Genomic DNA, 15542 nt, shown 5'->3' on the forward strand with positions numbered 1-15542 from the left:
GCGCCATCAGCGTTAGCGCTATAAGTGCTCATGCGAGAAACGTGTGAAGTGCACCTAGTCAAAAGGAGTGTCTGCATGTGCGGAGTCTATTCGCTGCACAAATGTCTTTCGCCCCTTGAGTGCCGCTGCGAATTGGTCTTAGTGATGAATCGGAAAGACTTCGAACCAAGCAAAATTTGCCAGAATACTTACGGTCGTACGCTGCTTCTGGAAGCACTGTTTATTCACCCTCGTGTTCAATCCCCATCGCACGTTTTTGTTGTCTAGAGGTATATTCTGTTCATTTCATCGACAGGGAGCCGACAAAAATCATCCAGACACCTATGGAGCTTGGGTGAGTGAAAAAGCGGAGCTTAAAGCGAAATAAAAAGCCGCCCGCATCTTCCCACGGGGGGAACTCGAGTAAATGCGTTGCATCTACTCGAGTCAAGCAAAGCGTCACGCCAAGCGAAAGCCAAGCAAAGACGCCCTTGACTGAATTCCGAACGCGCGCTCCGCCGCTTATATACGTTGAGGGGACTGCGTAAGCCGGTCCCAGTTGACGACGTTGGCGTACTTGTAAAGCGCCATGGACTCTAGGTGTTTGAGCCAAGCGCGGATGTTGCTTCGCCGGAAAACGGCACACCGGTTATATGCGCAGCGCTCCCGAAGGAGAGGAAACCGCGGAAGAGAGAGTACTGCACATGCGCCGGCCCCAGCGCGTCTCCTGCGCTTATGACGCAACGTGCCGCGGCTATGACGCAACACAATCCAACACAATCCACTTCAATCCAATCCAATCCAATCCAAATCCAAGCCAAGCCAAGCCAAGCCAAGCCAAGCCAATCCAAGCCAATCCAATCGAATCCAATCCAATGCCCCTCGTGAGAGAGTGTTCGAATCCAATCCAATGCCCCTCGCGAGAAAGTGTTCGCTATCGCCTCGACTCGACGCGCATGCGCAGTGAGCGTGCGGACTACGGACGCCAACGCGGGTGACATCGTGAGTTACTGAAATGCTCTGCATTTAAAAGTGTCGCGGTGGCGGAGAACGCCAGGTCGTGTCAGGAAATAGCTGTTCACGGTTCCCACCCACTGCTGAAACGCTAAAGTTCTTTTGGGCAAGCAAACGGCCATGAAATCTTGGTGTATCAAATGAGTTGCCCCTGTTTAGCAGCAGGAAATACTGTCATGAGGCGGCAAATATTTTGCTTTTATGAGCATGTATACATCTACGACGTGCACAGGTAAAGGAATATTTCAGGGCCTTGTTTAACAACGCACTCAGTATGAGGTATGGGAGCACGTATTAAAGGAACCATGAACCATGAAGAGAAAACAAAAGTTTGTTTTATTCGGAAGAATAGGTGTTTCATAGTACCCCAAGCGCTTTCCCGGAAGCAAATTATGTTTTATTCACTGAGAAATACGGCAACTTAAGCCAAAAGTTCAAATCTCCCGCTAAATTGCACATTTCGTGACGTGAACAATGGCGTCATACGAGCCGGTCCATGAAACAGATACTTAGTATGTCGACTCCATATAGAACCCACACGCGGGAGTCAGACAGGAACCGGAACTCGTGCCGAAACCGAGACGGCGGCCATTTAAAAAATACTAGTAAAACCTACCGCAGCCCTAGTCATGGAATCGCCTGATCCGGAGAACAAAACTCTCGCCGAGGAGCTCGGGCTTGCATTTAACAACCTCACACCACTTAAACGTTCAATGCTTCAAGTGCACGAGCGGCAGGAGTTGTGGGATACGCGGATGGACCGAAAAGCGACAATTCCGCCATAGCCACAACAGACGAACGCCCAGCCGTCGGCACCGCTGCCTCGTCAGTTACGTCGCGACGGACGAATACAGACTGGTACGCATGTGCCGTATTTTTATTACGGTTAATAATAGTTCAATTTCAGTAGCAGTATCGCTTATGCCAGTTGGCTGGTGTCGTGTATGGAAAGCCGTTCGCGCGAGCTCTGTGCTCCGACCTGAAAGATACGAGCGTCAGTGCGCGGTGTGTACGGTATTTTTTAAGTGCGAATATAAGCGACCCCGAACCTTCCGCCGTCCGCATAGCAACAGGTGGTGGTGGTGGTGGCCCGAAAAATGGCGCATACCCACTTAGGGGGATTGGCCAAGAAGAGTTATGTTTTCATTACAATCAATCAAGGCAAAATAATGGAGCAGAAGAAAGAATTTGGTCTAGGTCCGCATAGCAACAGCTGCGGGTGCGCGCGCTTTTCGTCTTCCTTAGGAACGGGGGGAGATGGGCGCGCGCTGCCTGGCCGCTGACATGGCACATACCCACGTGGGAGATTGGCCAGGAATAAGTGCGAATGCACTTCTTAAGCGAGCCTGAATCGTCGCGCTGGCATAGCGCCTCCGCTCCCCCCTCGCCTACTCTCCTAAAGCTCCTTTACTACTCTCCAGCTCGCAACACCCTCTCTCGGCGCGCCAGCCAGGCCACTACACTATATAAAAAAACAAACAGCATCCGGCGCCAGGTTTCGATCTGCGGACTTTGCGGCCGCAGCGCGACGCTCTACCGACTAAGCCACGGACGCGACGTTGAAAGCAGTGTTAGTAACGCGCCTTATATCTTTAACGCATTCAAACTACGTCGTCAGCGGCGTGCGTTGGCGACTCAGCGGCGTTATAGCGGCTTGATAACTGCGTGGTGTACACGTGATACTACAAACCCGCTAGTTCTGCATTCTCTCACGTGACTGCGCCTCCTCTCCCTTCACTCCGGTCGGCGCTTCGCAGCTGCGGTGCGCTGCAGTGCGGTGCGCTCCTCCTCTCGAACATACACGTTAATTCACCAAGATTTCCGCAGAGGGACAAACGAGGCGTGTTAAGCCGAACGTGATCACGAGGGGGTGTTAATGTAAGTAACGGGCAAAATGCCACCAAACTTCAACAAACTCCCCCTCATAGCATCACCCCGTGCTTCGCACTTCCTCATACTCCCCTTCGGGGAAATGCGGGGGAATTTTTTTTTCCAAGCTCAGAGCGCTTTGACGGCGATTTGACAAAGTCGGCGACGAGCGCCAGCATGTCCCAGGAGTGAGCTAACGTAAGGGTCCCTGCCGTAATCACTTCGGAAATGAAGCGAGCACACTCGTACTTCCTTAAGCTTCCTTTCTCCTCCGTTTGCAAAGTTCACAAAACGTAGCCACTTGCTTCGCCGAGGTTCGTCCTTGGGCAGCAGATGAAAGGAGATCTCACCGGCGGGGATGTCGCGCTCCCTCGACGATTTTCTCGTACTACATGGGCATTTCAAAACGCAGCAACTAAATTTCATTGTAAAGTACTCGAACAAACGGAAGTTTTCAGTGGTTGTAAACTGGAAACGAGCTCGTAACGACAGCAGCAAGCGAACACCATTCCGAAACTTCTCCGACGACTGGCACTATCTCGTCGCTGCTTCCTGTTCCTTACTCCCCTCGTTTCTATTTTTACCTTTGCTGGTTGGCGATATGACGGCCAACCTCCTGTCAAGGGATTAAGATAACGAGCAAGGTCGCGGCTGTACGTGCTGGAACGGTTCGTTGGCCCCGAAGAGCCTCGAACCAGAAAATTCGTCTGCGCGACGGCGAGATGTCGAGCTCGGCCGGCGGTAGTTTCGTACGCATTGGCGTACACATTTGCGTGTTTGCTCGGAACTTGAACCGTTTACTCCACCGTTCTTAGGGTCATAAAAGGAATTTGCAGTATGTTTAACGGGCATATAGCTCATTATGCAAACTGGTAAGCCCTGCCTAACTTGCGTTTGCTTTTGCCGGCCTCCGCCAATCGCAGAGCATTCTCGTGTGACATCATAGGTTCTGTTGCTGGAAATGAGCTGGTGGGACGCATGGTCATTCCCTTTTTTCCAAATTATGTAGCTTATTTGAGCGAAGTTTGCGTTAAAAGTGGTGTCAGTATGGTTCTAAAGAGGCAATCTTTCGAATGAACCAAACTTGTGTTTTCTCTTCATGGCTCCTTTAAATGTTAACACGTTCGCGCACCGACAGCAGCAAGCCATGCTTGGAAATTTGCACCATCGCGCGCGCGATCGGAGGCATTCGCTTATTGCGCTAACCCACTTACTTCTTAGCGTATACGTAGGAGGCATATCAGCCCAATAGTTCCTGAGCTGTATCATGGGAACACAGGCTTGTTGACGGATGTTGAGTGCTGCAATGTGTCGAACCAACCACGCTTTCAAGATGGCGTGCCAACAATTAATGAGCACAAAAATATCTATGGGGCACTGAGTAAGACTTTTTTACTTAACTGGTCATTATTCAGAGCCATAATTTCTGATGGCTGCATCCGATCCACCTTCATTCACCGAGACAAATATTATTTTGGCACCGTACACGCCCTATGGGCATCACTTCGAATTTTAACCCAATCAGGGACTAGCCATGACTCAATCATTATGATAAGGAGGACGCATTTCTTTATTTATTCCAACGAATTTCCCTCATGATACCCAACCAGCCCTATTGGCGCCACTTTAAATTTTCACTCAATCTATGACTCACCATGACTACCTCATAACAATAACCAGAAAGCATTTCTTATATTTGTCCCACGTGACGAGATAGCGCCTGTCTCGTCTACTCTGTTCTTCGCCCGTGTGTTTTTGTTGCGCTTCAAATCATGGGATCTATTCACCAATTAGCCCAGCAAGAACTTCTCCTCAGCTACATCCCTAGCAGGATCATTTAGAATTTTAATCAAATCTGGCTAACAATGACTCTCACGACTGTAAGCAGGACGCATTGTTTATATGCACACGTGGTTCCCTTAATTCAGACTTTGAATTTGACACCCCATTTGCTTTAGCGGCCTAACCTTGAATTTAAACCAAATCTATGACTCACCATGACTATCTCATGATTAGAACCACGAAGCCTTTTTTTATTTGTCCCACGTGATCCCCCTCATCAAGATCCCAAATTTGATACGCTACACGCCCAAGCGGGGTCACTTCGAATTTTAACCCAATATAAGACTCGCCATGACTATCTCATGACTATAACCAGGAAGCATTTTTGTATTTGTCCTACGCGATTCCCCTCATTGAGATCATTCATTTGATACCCAGCACATCGGAGTGGCATCAATTTGAATGTTAACCCAAACAACGACTAACCATGACTATCTCATGATATAGCCATACCGCATATTTGTCCCATGTGATTTCCCCCATCGCAACCTTCAATATGATGCCCCGCGCACCCTAGTGGCATCATTTTGAATTTTAACGGAATTTATTACCCATCATGATTATATCATATGATAATATTGAGAAAGCATTTCTGCATTTGTACCACGTGATTCCCCTCATTCCTTTAATTTCTTACGCCACACGCCCTAGCGCTATGAATTTGAATTTTAACCCAATCTATGACTAGCCATGACTAGGTCATAATATAACCATAACGCATTTTTGGCCGGTTGAGGTGTCGGCGAAACGCCAGACAGTTACCGGCCTCTTTCCCCCTCCCCCCCCCCCCAACAACCACTTCCTCCTCCTCCTTTCTCCTCCCACGTGATTCCTCTCATTTATACCTTGAATATCATTCTCCACACGTTCCCGTGGCATCATTTTGAATATTAGCCCAATCTATGTCTTATTATGACCGTCTGATGACTATACACAGGAAGCATTTTTTTAAATTTACCTCGCGAGATTCCTTAATCGGGACCTTTAACATAATACCTTACACGACTAAGCGACATCTCTTAAATTTTTACACAATGTAGCTCATAATGCGGTAATTATCTTATCTAAATGGGCGTCGCCAAGTCAGTTGAGTTGACAACTCATTTGTCCCACGTGATCCACGTGGGACAAATGAGTGAACAGCGGAGGGGACAGCCGCCACCACTACCCCCCGGCGCTCGCCTCTTCTTTTTTGACCCTAGCGAATCAAACCGTTAACAGAATCAGGTGAAGAACCAGCAAGAAAGCCCCGCAGTGTGCTTTCCCACCACCCTCTCTAACCTTTTTAGAGGATAATCAAGAGGAAAAGGTGCGATAACGCTTTTTATGAATTTCCAGTCGATTATTCACACGCCCAGCCGCTAAATCAGACACCCCCTACCCCCACCTCCCCACCAACCGATCATGCCCATCGCGAATGCTGCCGTACCCGCAGCTAAATGCGAGCCCAAAGCGACACATAAAACTTTACCGCCAACCATAGCTGGCTCCTAGGCTGCTCATATGTATTCAGAACTCGAAATGTACTCAAACTCAAAGTGTACTCAACACTCAAAATGTACTCAAACTCAAAATGTACTCAGTACTCAAAATGTAGCCAGACTCAAAATGTACTCAGTTCTCAAAATGCACTCAAACTCAAAATGTACTCAAACTCAAAATTTACTCAGTACTCCAAAATGTACTCAAACGCAAAATCTACTCAAAACTCAAAATGTACTCAAACTCAAAATGTATTCAGTACTCAAAATGTACTCAAACTCAAAATGTGTTTAAAACTCAAAATGTACGCAAACTCAAAATGCACTCAAACTGAAAATGTACTCAAACTCCAAATGTACTCAAAACTCAAAATGTACTCAAACTCAAAATGTACTGAAAATTCAAATTGTACTCAAATTGAAAATGTACTCAAAACTCAATATGGACTTAGAACTCACTCGGTCGTAGGCGTACTCAAACTCAGTCGGGCTCAAACTCACCATGCCGCACTAGCCTCGTGCACACTCAAACTCACGTGAGTCCTAATGAGTCCGAGTGAGTGGATTTATGAGTGATTGCGCCGACCTCTGGTGGTGGTCAGGGGGTCGGTGGTGATGTCTTCCATGGCTTACCATTCGGATGCTGAGGATAGCCGGTTGTGCATCTCGCGGGCTGCAGCATGGGCTGCTTCATTCCCCAGCAGGCCTGTGTGAGCAGGGGTCCATATTATTGTTATGAATAATTGAGGTTGAAGCTTTTGCAGAAGGAGAATAGCTTCGAGAGGAGATTGAACACGACGGTAGTGTAGGCATGCCTGGAGAGAGTCCATAACAATCGTGAGGGGTTGTTCACTGCGGTGCGTGGTAGCGGCATGAGCTATGGCGATGGATTTAGCGGTAGTCGAGGAGATTCCGCGATACGTGGCAGCAGTCATCGTGGTACCCGTAGAGTCGAGAACCACAGTTGTAGTAGGCCGGTCATAGTGAGTACACGCAATATCTGTATATCGGACGTGTGGATCCCTGTGAAGTCTTCTTTGTAGCGTTCGGACCCGAGCTAGTCTTCTGCCCCTGTTGTGACTTGGGTGCATATGCCTCGGGATTGGGGCGATGTGAATTCATTGACGCACAGAAATGGGGATTGGGTGGGGTGTGTCCTGAGCTTTTTGGGTGTCATGTCCCAGAAGACCGAGCACGTGTCGCCCTGTTGGAGTAAGTTGAAGGCGATGAATTTGAGTCGTGCGTTGTGCTTTAAGAAGCTCCGCAACGGTATTGTGAGTACCCAATTCGAGTTTTTGTGTTGGCGTAGGCACATGAAGGGCCGTTTTGTAGGCTTTCCGTACTAATATGTTAAGTTTTCTCAGTTCAGCGGGTTTGAGTGCAACATACGGCGTTCCATAGTAATGCGACTTAGTAGCAGAGCTTGTATGAGCTTGCAAGTTTCATTCTCTTTTAGCCCTGCATGTTGGTGGCTTACTCGTTGTATTAGATGAGTAAGCTGGGCGCATGTTTTGTTGAGTTGAGGGATAAGGGTGGCATCAGAGCCATCGTGATTGAAAGGAACGCCGAGAATGCGTAAAGTAGGTACTTGGTGGATAGAAGTGTTTTGGATTTTCAGATTAGGATTCATTGGGGATTCAGGAGGTGTACCTCGTGTGTGCGAGCGAAGAATCAGTACTGCAGACTTCTCGGCTTGACAGCGAAGCCCTCGTGGTATGAGATACTTGATGACAGTGTTTATGGCTTGCTGTAGGATGTCTTGCTGGGCTCCGACGGACCCTTGAGTTGTCCACAGCGTGATGTCGTCGGCATAGAAGGCGCGGTGAAGGTCTGGGATATGGTCGAGCTCTACGGGTACATGAAGTAAAGTAATATTAAAGAGGAAGGGTGAAATTACGGCGCCTTGAGGTGTGCCGCGCGCAGGCATGTCAAAAAGGGGGGTCGAGTGCCGGTCGAGTCGAAGTGTAGCTGTTCGGTTGTGGAGGAAAGCCTTGGCATAGTTGAACGTTCGATGGCCGCAGTGTGTAGTTGCAAGATTGTACAGAATTGCCGAATGGTAAACGTCATCAAATGCTCCCTGCATGTCGAGAGTCATGATCATTTTTGGATGGCTGCGGCTAAGGGTCTGAATTACTTGCTCTTTGAGTTGTAGAAGCACGTCTTGAGTGCATAGTCCGGAACGAAAGCCAAACATGGTGTTGGGATACTGTCCGGTTGTTTCGAGGTGCGTGGTGAGACGTCTATGAACCAACTGCTCAAAATTTTTGCCTACACAAGACGTAAGAGAGATAGGTCGGATAATGCTGTCCTAGGGGTTTGTGGGGTTTTGGTGTGAGGATGATATTCGATCTTTTCCATTGTTCAGGCAGAGTTCCGGCTTCCCAGTGTTGATTGAAGAGGTCAAGAAGGGCTTGTATGGTTTAATCGTCGAGATTGCGGAGTAGTCGGTTATTTATTCGATCGTGTCCAGAGGCGCTGTTGCATTTTAACATTCGTAGTACCTGATGGAGTTCCTTGATGGTGAACGGGGAGTCTAGCTCTGTATTGTCATTCCCAGTATACTGCTTAGAATCATTTGATGGTGGGTATTGGGATTCGTGGCCAAAGATCTTTCGTCGAACTGATTGTCGAACTCAGGTGATAAGTCTTAGGTTTGTATCAGTCCGTGAATTTGGTTGGAAGGAACGGTGCGCGTCTGTTCTTTGTCGATAAGAGAGCGCAGTATGTGCCATGTTTTCTTTGTGCTTAGCGTACATTGAAGCTGGTTGCAGAAAAATTGCCAGTTCTGTTTCTGCAAGTTATTGGAGTAGTCTTGCGCTTGTTGGTTTAGGAAATCAATACGTTGCTTAAATCGTTTATTGTTCTTTTGTTTACGCCACCTCCTAGTAAGACTGTCTGGCTTCCCAAATGTGGAAGAGATGCGGGTCTGCTACCGGGTGTTCCGTCGTCAATGATATCGTTGTCGTGTGCTTCCGCAGTCGTTGTTCGAGTGCATCGATCCATGCGGCGAGATTGTCTTGCGGGGAAGGGAGAGGTGCGTTATCTTCGCGGAATTTTTGCCACTCGGTGATTCGAGCTTGCCCGATTCGTATTGGTTTACTTTGGGAACTTAGTTTGATGGAGATAATAGAATGATCACTGCCTAAGCAATTGGCTTGGCACATCGACTGTATTAGCAGGCGGTTCTTCGTAAGGGTGAGGTCTGGAATAGTGTCACGCGTTACGCTATTTCCGATGCGGGTGGGCTGAGTGAGGTCCTTTTGGAGACAAAGTCTATGACCGTGGATGGCTCTCAGTAGGCGCGTGCCTTTCTTGGAGTTCTGATGGTATCCCCATGCCATCTGTGGTGCGTTGAAGTCTCCAAGTACTACGAAGGGGGCGTCTCTCGCTATTGTAAGAGCTTTTTGCATAAGGGCGTTGACATCGTTGAGTTGGTGGGTAGGTGGGCTATACACGTTGAGAATGAAGAGTGATGTTGATGAACCGTGGGAACATGTTATTATGATTGGTATCAGCTGTTATGCAGGTATATGTGGTTATCGTAAACTAGGGACGGAAGAGATTTTCTGATCATCTGCTACACCATTTGGCTCGTTCGTATACCATGAATCCCAAACGCGCGTTTCGCTCTGCATACCCCTGGTGGCGCCGCGTTCCAAGATCAACTTGCGCTGGCTCGCATGTCCGAATCGGCCGCCATTTTCCCATAGGCGAAAATTGTTTTTATTTTTTTTTTTCAGAATACACAGGTAATTGATTTGATTGATTGATTGTAGGGTTTAACGCGCCGACGCAACGCAGGCGATGAGGCGCGCCGTAGTGGAGGGCTCCGGATTAATTTTGACCACCTGGGGATCTTTAACGTGCGCCGAAATCTCGTACACACGGGCGTTCTTGCTTTTCGCCTCCATCAGAAAAGCAGCCGCCGTGGCCAGAAATCGAACCCGCGACCTCGTGCTCAGCAGCGCAACGCCTTAGCCACTGAGCCACCGCGGCGGGTAGAATAAACAGGTAAATACCGTCGTTGTTGTGGGTGCCAAACAAAATGTACCACAAAATGAGACCTTCTTGCGAGGTTTGAGCGCGAACAGAGCGGCGTTTCACTCGGGAATTTTTTTTTTTGAAAGTGTTCCAATTATCGTCGCAACACCCGGTAGTCTGGAGCTGTGAGTCGTCTCCCAACGCAGGAAAATTTTCTACGACGAGAACCACTCCATTCGAACAGCGTCTAGCTTAGATTTAAAGACGAATGCGTATGCCTACATCTTCGGAGACACATAACCAGCTTTTATTTAACCACTACGGAGACCCACTCGCACCCCAGCACCCCTCCCTACAAATAGACCGAGAGCCTTTCCTCCCAATAAAAGTATTTCTTCGGTCTTCTTCTACACGATACCGCTTTTCGCACAGAATATTCTCCACGCAGGGCCTTCACTTACAGGCATTCATTCGGTACGTAATGTTGTAAACCGAATTCGGCACGAAACTGTGGCGATAAACCTACTCCACGTTTCAGCGTTTCCCCGCTGCCGCTGTTTGATTCATGTGCCTTCCGCCTTGTTCTCCTTCCTCAAATCGCCGAATCAACGTTGGGCCACAAACAGCCTCATTTACAGCTGTAGCTGTCAATAGGTTATTATCTGGGGTGCATTTATAGGGGTAAGTTTTCTCGGCATGTGCCTGTCACTGTGTGTGCTTGGCTGTACGTCCATCGTCGATCGCAGGGTATGCGCCACCTGCATCATAGTGCATGCTCTACCAAACCCAGATCAGTAAAATTCTTTGGGAATTTGGAAGTTCGCTGGGTGAAGTCCAAGCTCCCCGCTTCATAACCACGTAGTTATGAAGCGGGGGGCTTCGTAGCTGAGACACGTAGCTGAGGGGTTATGAAGCGGGGGGCTTGGACTTCACCCAGCGAACTTCCAACAAGGGCGAGAAGAAATTTTGTTCTGCCGCTCGCAGCGTTTTTTTTAAAAGCTACAGCGAGGTCTTTTTCATGCTACAAGCTTTGTATCAACTTCTTCACGCCTGTAAGCGAGATCTGTTTTCGTATATATCTATGTGTGAACATGCAGCCACCCTCGGCTGTGCTCTTGTACCTTCATATTTCAATGTCCCCTGTACTCATATATATCCATGTAAATAAAGTTATTCTTCGAAACGAAAATGAGATGTGACAGCACAGTCGGTACAGCATCTGGCTGCTGCTGCGGAGCCCCAGTGCTAATCCCACCAGATCGCACACGTGCTTTGGGTCTGTCTGCCTGTATGTATGCCCCTCGATTCAGCCACCCGGCCAAAAGCTAAAGAAATTCGGAAATGAGAAATTTATACAAGCAAAACTTTTCCACACCACGAGAACTGCTAACACACTTGCACTTGCCAAGATTGCCAACATATTTGAGACAAAAGATCAATACATAAGTGGTACTAGGCAGTGTTCTTTTGACGTGCGCTTGATATAAAAATAAATAAAATTATCCGCATTAAAAAAATCCGTATAAAAAATCCCCATTGAAAAAAAAAATGAAGGAAGCTCGCACTAACACCTAAGAATTGAGGGCAGCGAAGCTGTACGCAACCTTCAAGAGCATCACGGCGGTTTAATGGAGACTCACCTGATGACATTCCTATGGGACTCACTACGTCATGACCCACGGGCTTAAAGAGTATCGTGCAGAGTTACGAAATTTGTTTTAGAAGTATATTGAAATGTTCCCAACGGCATAGTTAACAACTTTTACAAATATACATTTTCTTTACTGAAATAAAAAATAAGCACAAAACGCGTTTTGCATCATCCAGATTTCACTAAATGGCGCTAGCTGTGTAGCAGGCAAGATGAACTTCCAGATTACAATAAACTAGTGGCACGGTCCATGCATGCCAAAACAGAGGACTCTCTCGCGAGGGGCATTGGATTGGATTCGATTGGATTGGCTTGGATTGGATAGGCTTGGCTTGGCTTAGCTTAGCTTGGATTGGATTGGATTTGGATTTGGATTGGATTGGATTGGATTGGATTAAAGTGGATTGTGTTCGATTGTGTTGTGTTATAGCCGCGGCAGGCGCACTGGCGCCGGCGCGTCCCCTTACCGTTATGCGCGCTATAAAACGCGTTGCCTGCGCCGCTCCGCTCCATCGTTCCAGCGCCGTTCCTCCGCTGTCCAACGCTGCAACGTGAACCGCCTATGCGTCGCATCTACACAGGGATTCCCGCGAGGGGAGGTGGGAGTTTTTTTTGTACAAAGTAGGTCCGAAGACAGCTGCGATGGCATTGGGTTGGGCCACGGTTCCAACCACAACTGCAACATCATTACGTCCTTATCGCCTTGCACAGCGGCTGCCTCGCGGAGCTTTTTTCTTGTTGGGAGCATTGCTCGTAGTTATCTAGATTGGGTACTTTTAGTGAACTTGCTGCTGCACGTCTTGGTAAGCCGAACGCATACTTTTCTGCACGCTGCTTCGCCACGCTTTTCCATGCACCAAGAGCTGTTTCGTTGCTGTTAAATATGTTTATCATACAGGAAACATACAGGATCATACACGAAACATACAGTCTCATATCACATTAATCGAAAAATTACTTTCAAGGGTCAGACACCCTTGCGCACGGAGCTCAATGTGCCCTAATGTTCCCATTATTTCCTCAAGGCTATGTGTGCCCAGTTGTTTCGGTGGTTGTGGAGTTCGTGCTATCATCCAGCGTCACTGGCACTATGACGTCCCCCGGAGCGTTGCACGAATAGTTGGCCGCGATCTGGGACATGCGGTGTTCCTTCTTGCAGCCGAACGTCTCGCCGAAGCCGTCCGTGAGCGCCACCGGCACGTTGCAGCGAAGGCGGGCCGGCGTGAATCCTAGCGAGCCGGGCACCACGTCATCGGCCACGGCCGCGCACCACTTGAAGCAGGAGCCGATGAAGAACAACTCCCGCTCCGCGAATCCCGTGACGCGGGACACCCACGACGATTGGGCTGCTGCGTCGGAGTCGTTGCCTGTCGAAGGACGCAAGCCCGAGGAGGCCGCCTTGTACAGGGCGTACGCCACTTGCAGTCCGGCCACGTCCGCCAGGTTTTCGGACGCTGCCTTGGCGAAGGGCGAGCCGCCGGCCGCTGTGGCATCACTTGCGGTGCCGGCAGCAGCTCTGTACACCTTGGTGAGACAAGCGTGCCTGCATGTTGACGTTAGAGTAGGCACTGTGAATGTAAGGTGTTACATCGATAAAAGGAACATGTTTTTTTTTTTTTTTTGCCGTGCGAACCGCTGCTCCGGTCGCGCTCAAACTCATACAAGGTCGCATTCTATGGTGTATGTTGCTTAATACCGGGAACAACGACGGTACTTATCTGATTATTCAAAAGATAAACAAAAAATCGGCTCCAATTGACGCTGTGAAGGTGGTTGGAATGTGAAGCACCAAACGACCCCCACAACGATTGCCCCTGCGGTGTCACTTGAATTCACACACGCGGCTCTCCAAAGAATGAAACCGGAGACTCTGCTAGTGCCAGTATACCTGGGATTCGCGGGGAAGGAGCCCTGAACGCAGCAGCGTCGGCTCCTTCGCAGCAAGTGTTGCCACGATTACGGCGAACGCTGGAGTTTTTTCGCCAATCTTGGCGAATCTCCGTAACCTGATTTGCTTGGCTTGACAAACGTACACCGAGGACATTGGGAGGTCGTCGCGAGGCATCCACCCACCAGCGGTCGGCATTCATTTTTTTTAACCGTCAGGTGGCCAACGAGAGGCCCGCGCTGATATGCCGAGCTAGGCATCTTTCTTGGTATTTTTAACTGCGGACACGAAAAATTACAATTTGCTAAACAGCTTCGCTGCTAAAGCAGGACAAGGTAGCGTACTCCGTATATATGAACGCAGAAATACAGGGCATGACGTGTTAAACCATGACGACAGGCCCAATCCTAACTCTTACATATTCTATGCCACAGTCACACTTCCGGAAAACGCCATACCGAGTCGCCCGTCAACAAAAGCCGAAAGGAGAAAGTACCTGCGGACAGGTGTCCCGTTGAGGGTTAGGTCCTGCTGGGGCGAAGAGCCCAGCGGGCGGTCTCCCAGAGCAGCGTGCCACAGCTCATGCGCCACCAGATGTCCCAGGCTTGCCAGGGCGAGTGCAGCCTCTGGGCCTGACGCCGGCGGTGCGCTGTCGTTGCCACCGCTCTGGGCCGCGCTTCCCTCTAAGACGGTGGCGAACAAGAACGGCTCGAACAATGCCCCGGGGGAGATGAAGAGGCTGCTCAGTCTCGGGCTGTACCGCACCGTGGGTCTGAAGCGAAGAGAATGCGGATGCATTGAAGATAGAATACCGATGCATTAAAGAAAATGTGATGTTAAAATTTCGGAGTTTTAGATGCGGAGCATCTCATGCTCGGGGCTGTGTCCCTCCCGCCCTTGCCCACCGTCCGCACTCTACTGCGCATGCGCGTCTCTTCAGCCCCGTCAGCGTTTGGGCTGACGTCAGCGCAGTCCACTATAAAAACAAATAGTTAGGCGGCGCCCGGTTTCGATCACACGACTCTCTGGCCGCAACGGGAGGAACGTGGCGCGCTTCCCACTGCGCTACAAACCGAGACAGGAGCATGTGCTACGAACGCGCCTTATGTCCTTCACTCATTCAAACTTCGTCAAGAAGCTACTGATACAACGAAGGCACGCGAAGCTGAACGTCAACGGAAACGACGAACTGAAAACTAACGGGAACTTCAGTCGACCCCATGGCTGTTTCGCATACTACACAGGGTTCCCCTCCGGTAAGATGGTGTAAATTTTTTTTTCATCTTCTTAAAGATGTGTGCAACAAATATTCGGATTAATTCATTTTACGCTTACATGCCCTTGCCTTACTGTTTTCTATCTCGAAAAATCCTTACGCAAATTGCCTCAATCCCGTTTCTCTTATGACTGCGGGAAAACAAAAACAACTACCCCTTCTTAACGAAAGCTCAGAGAAGCGCAAAAGCTTCATCTGATCCAAGGAAAGTGCGTCCAATCGATCGTCATACCTTCCGAGAACTCAATCTCAAAGGAAGAACGAAACAATGCGACGATTTTTCGCGCACTGAGAAAACGCATCTACGAACGATCTAAATGCATATTGGCACGTATCCACCTTCATGTGAATGAACTTTTAATTTGACGCATCGCAGCCGAGACGACGACGATGAACGAGTGCTATCCGGAACGCATAAGCATTAGTGGTTTGCTCTTGCAGACCGAGCGCTTCTCGGTCAAGAGCGTTCTTGTCCGCCGCTTCTTCTATTATCGTCTTCTTAGTAAACCTTACGATCACCCTCAAACGCGCATTTGCTGTACGCGTCAATATCGATACGAT

General features: G+C 48.9%; 1 protein-coding gene across 1 annotated transcript in view; it reads left to right on the top strand.

Moving 5' to 3' along the window:
* The window catches only part of LOC144153416 (uncharacterized), a 108060-nt gene extending 93719 nt beyond the window's left edge, over positions 1–14341 (top strand). Inside the window, exons 14-15 of the mRNA XM_077685063.1 lie at positions 12977–13345; positions 14270–14341. Coding sequence (XP_077541189.1) covers positions 12977–13345; positions 14270–14341 — 441 coding nt within the window. The remainder of the gene's footprint in view (positions 1–12976; positions 13346–14269) is intronic.
* Positions 14342–15542: the final 1201 nt, after the last annotated feature.

The sequence above is a fragment of the Haemaphysalis longicornis genome, unplaced genomic scaffold (genome assembly GCF_048455015.1).
Source record: "Haemaphysalis longicornis isolate Haplotype H1 unplaced genomic scaffold, Haemaphysalis longicornis Haplotype H1 scaffold_9, whole genome shotgun sequence".
Taxonomy (NCBI): domain Eukaryota; kingdom Metazoa; phylum Arthropoda; class Arachnida; order Ixodida; family Ixodidae; genus Haemaphysalis; species Haemaphysalis longicornis.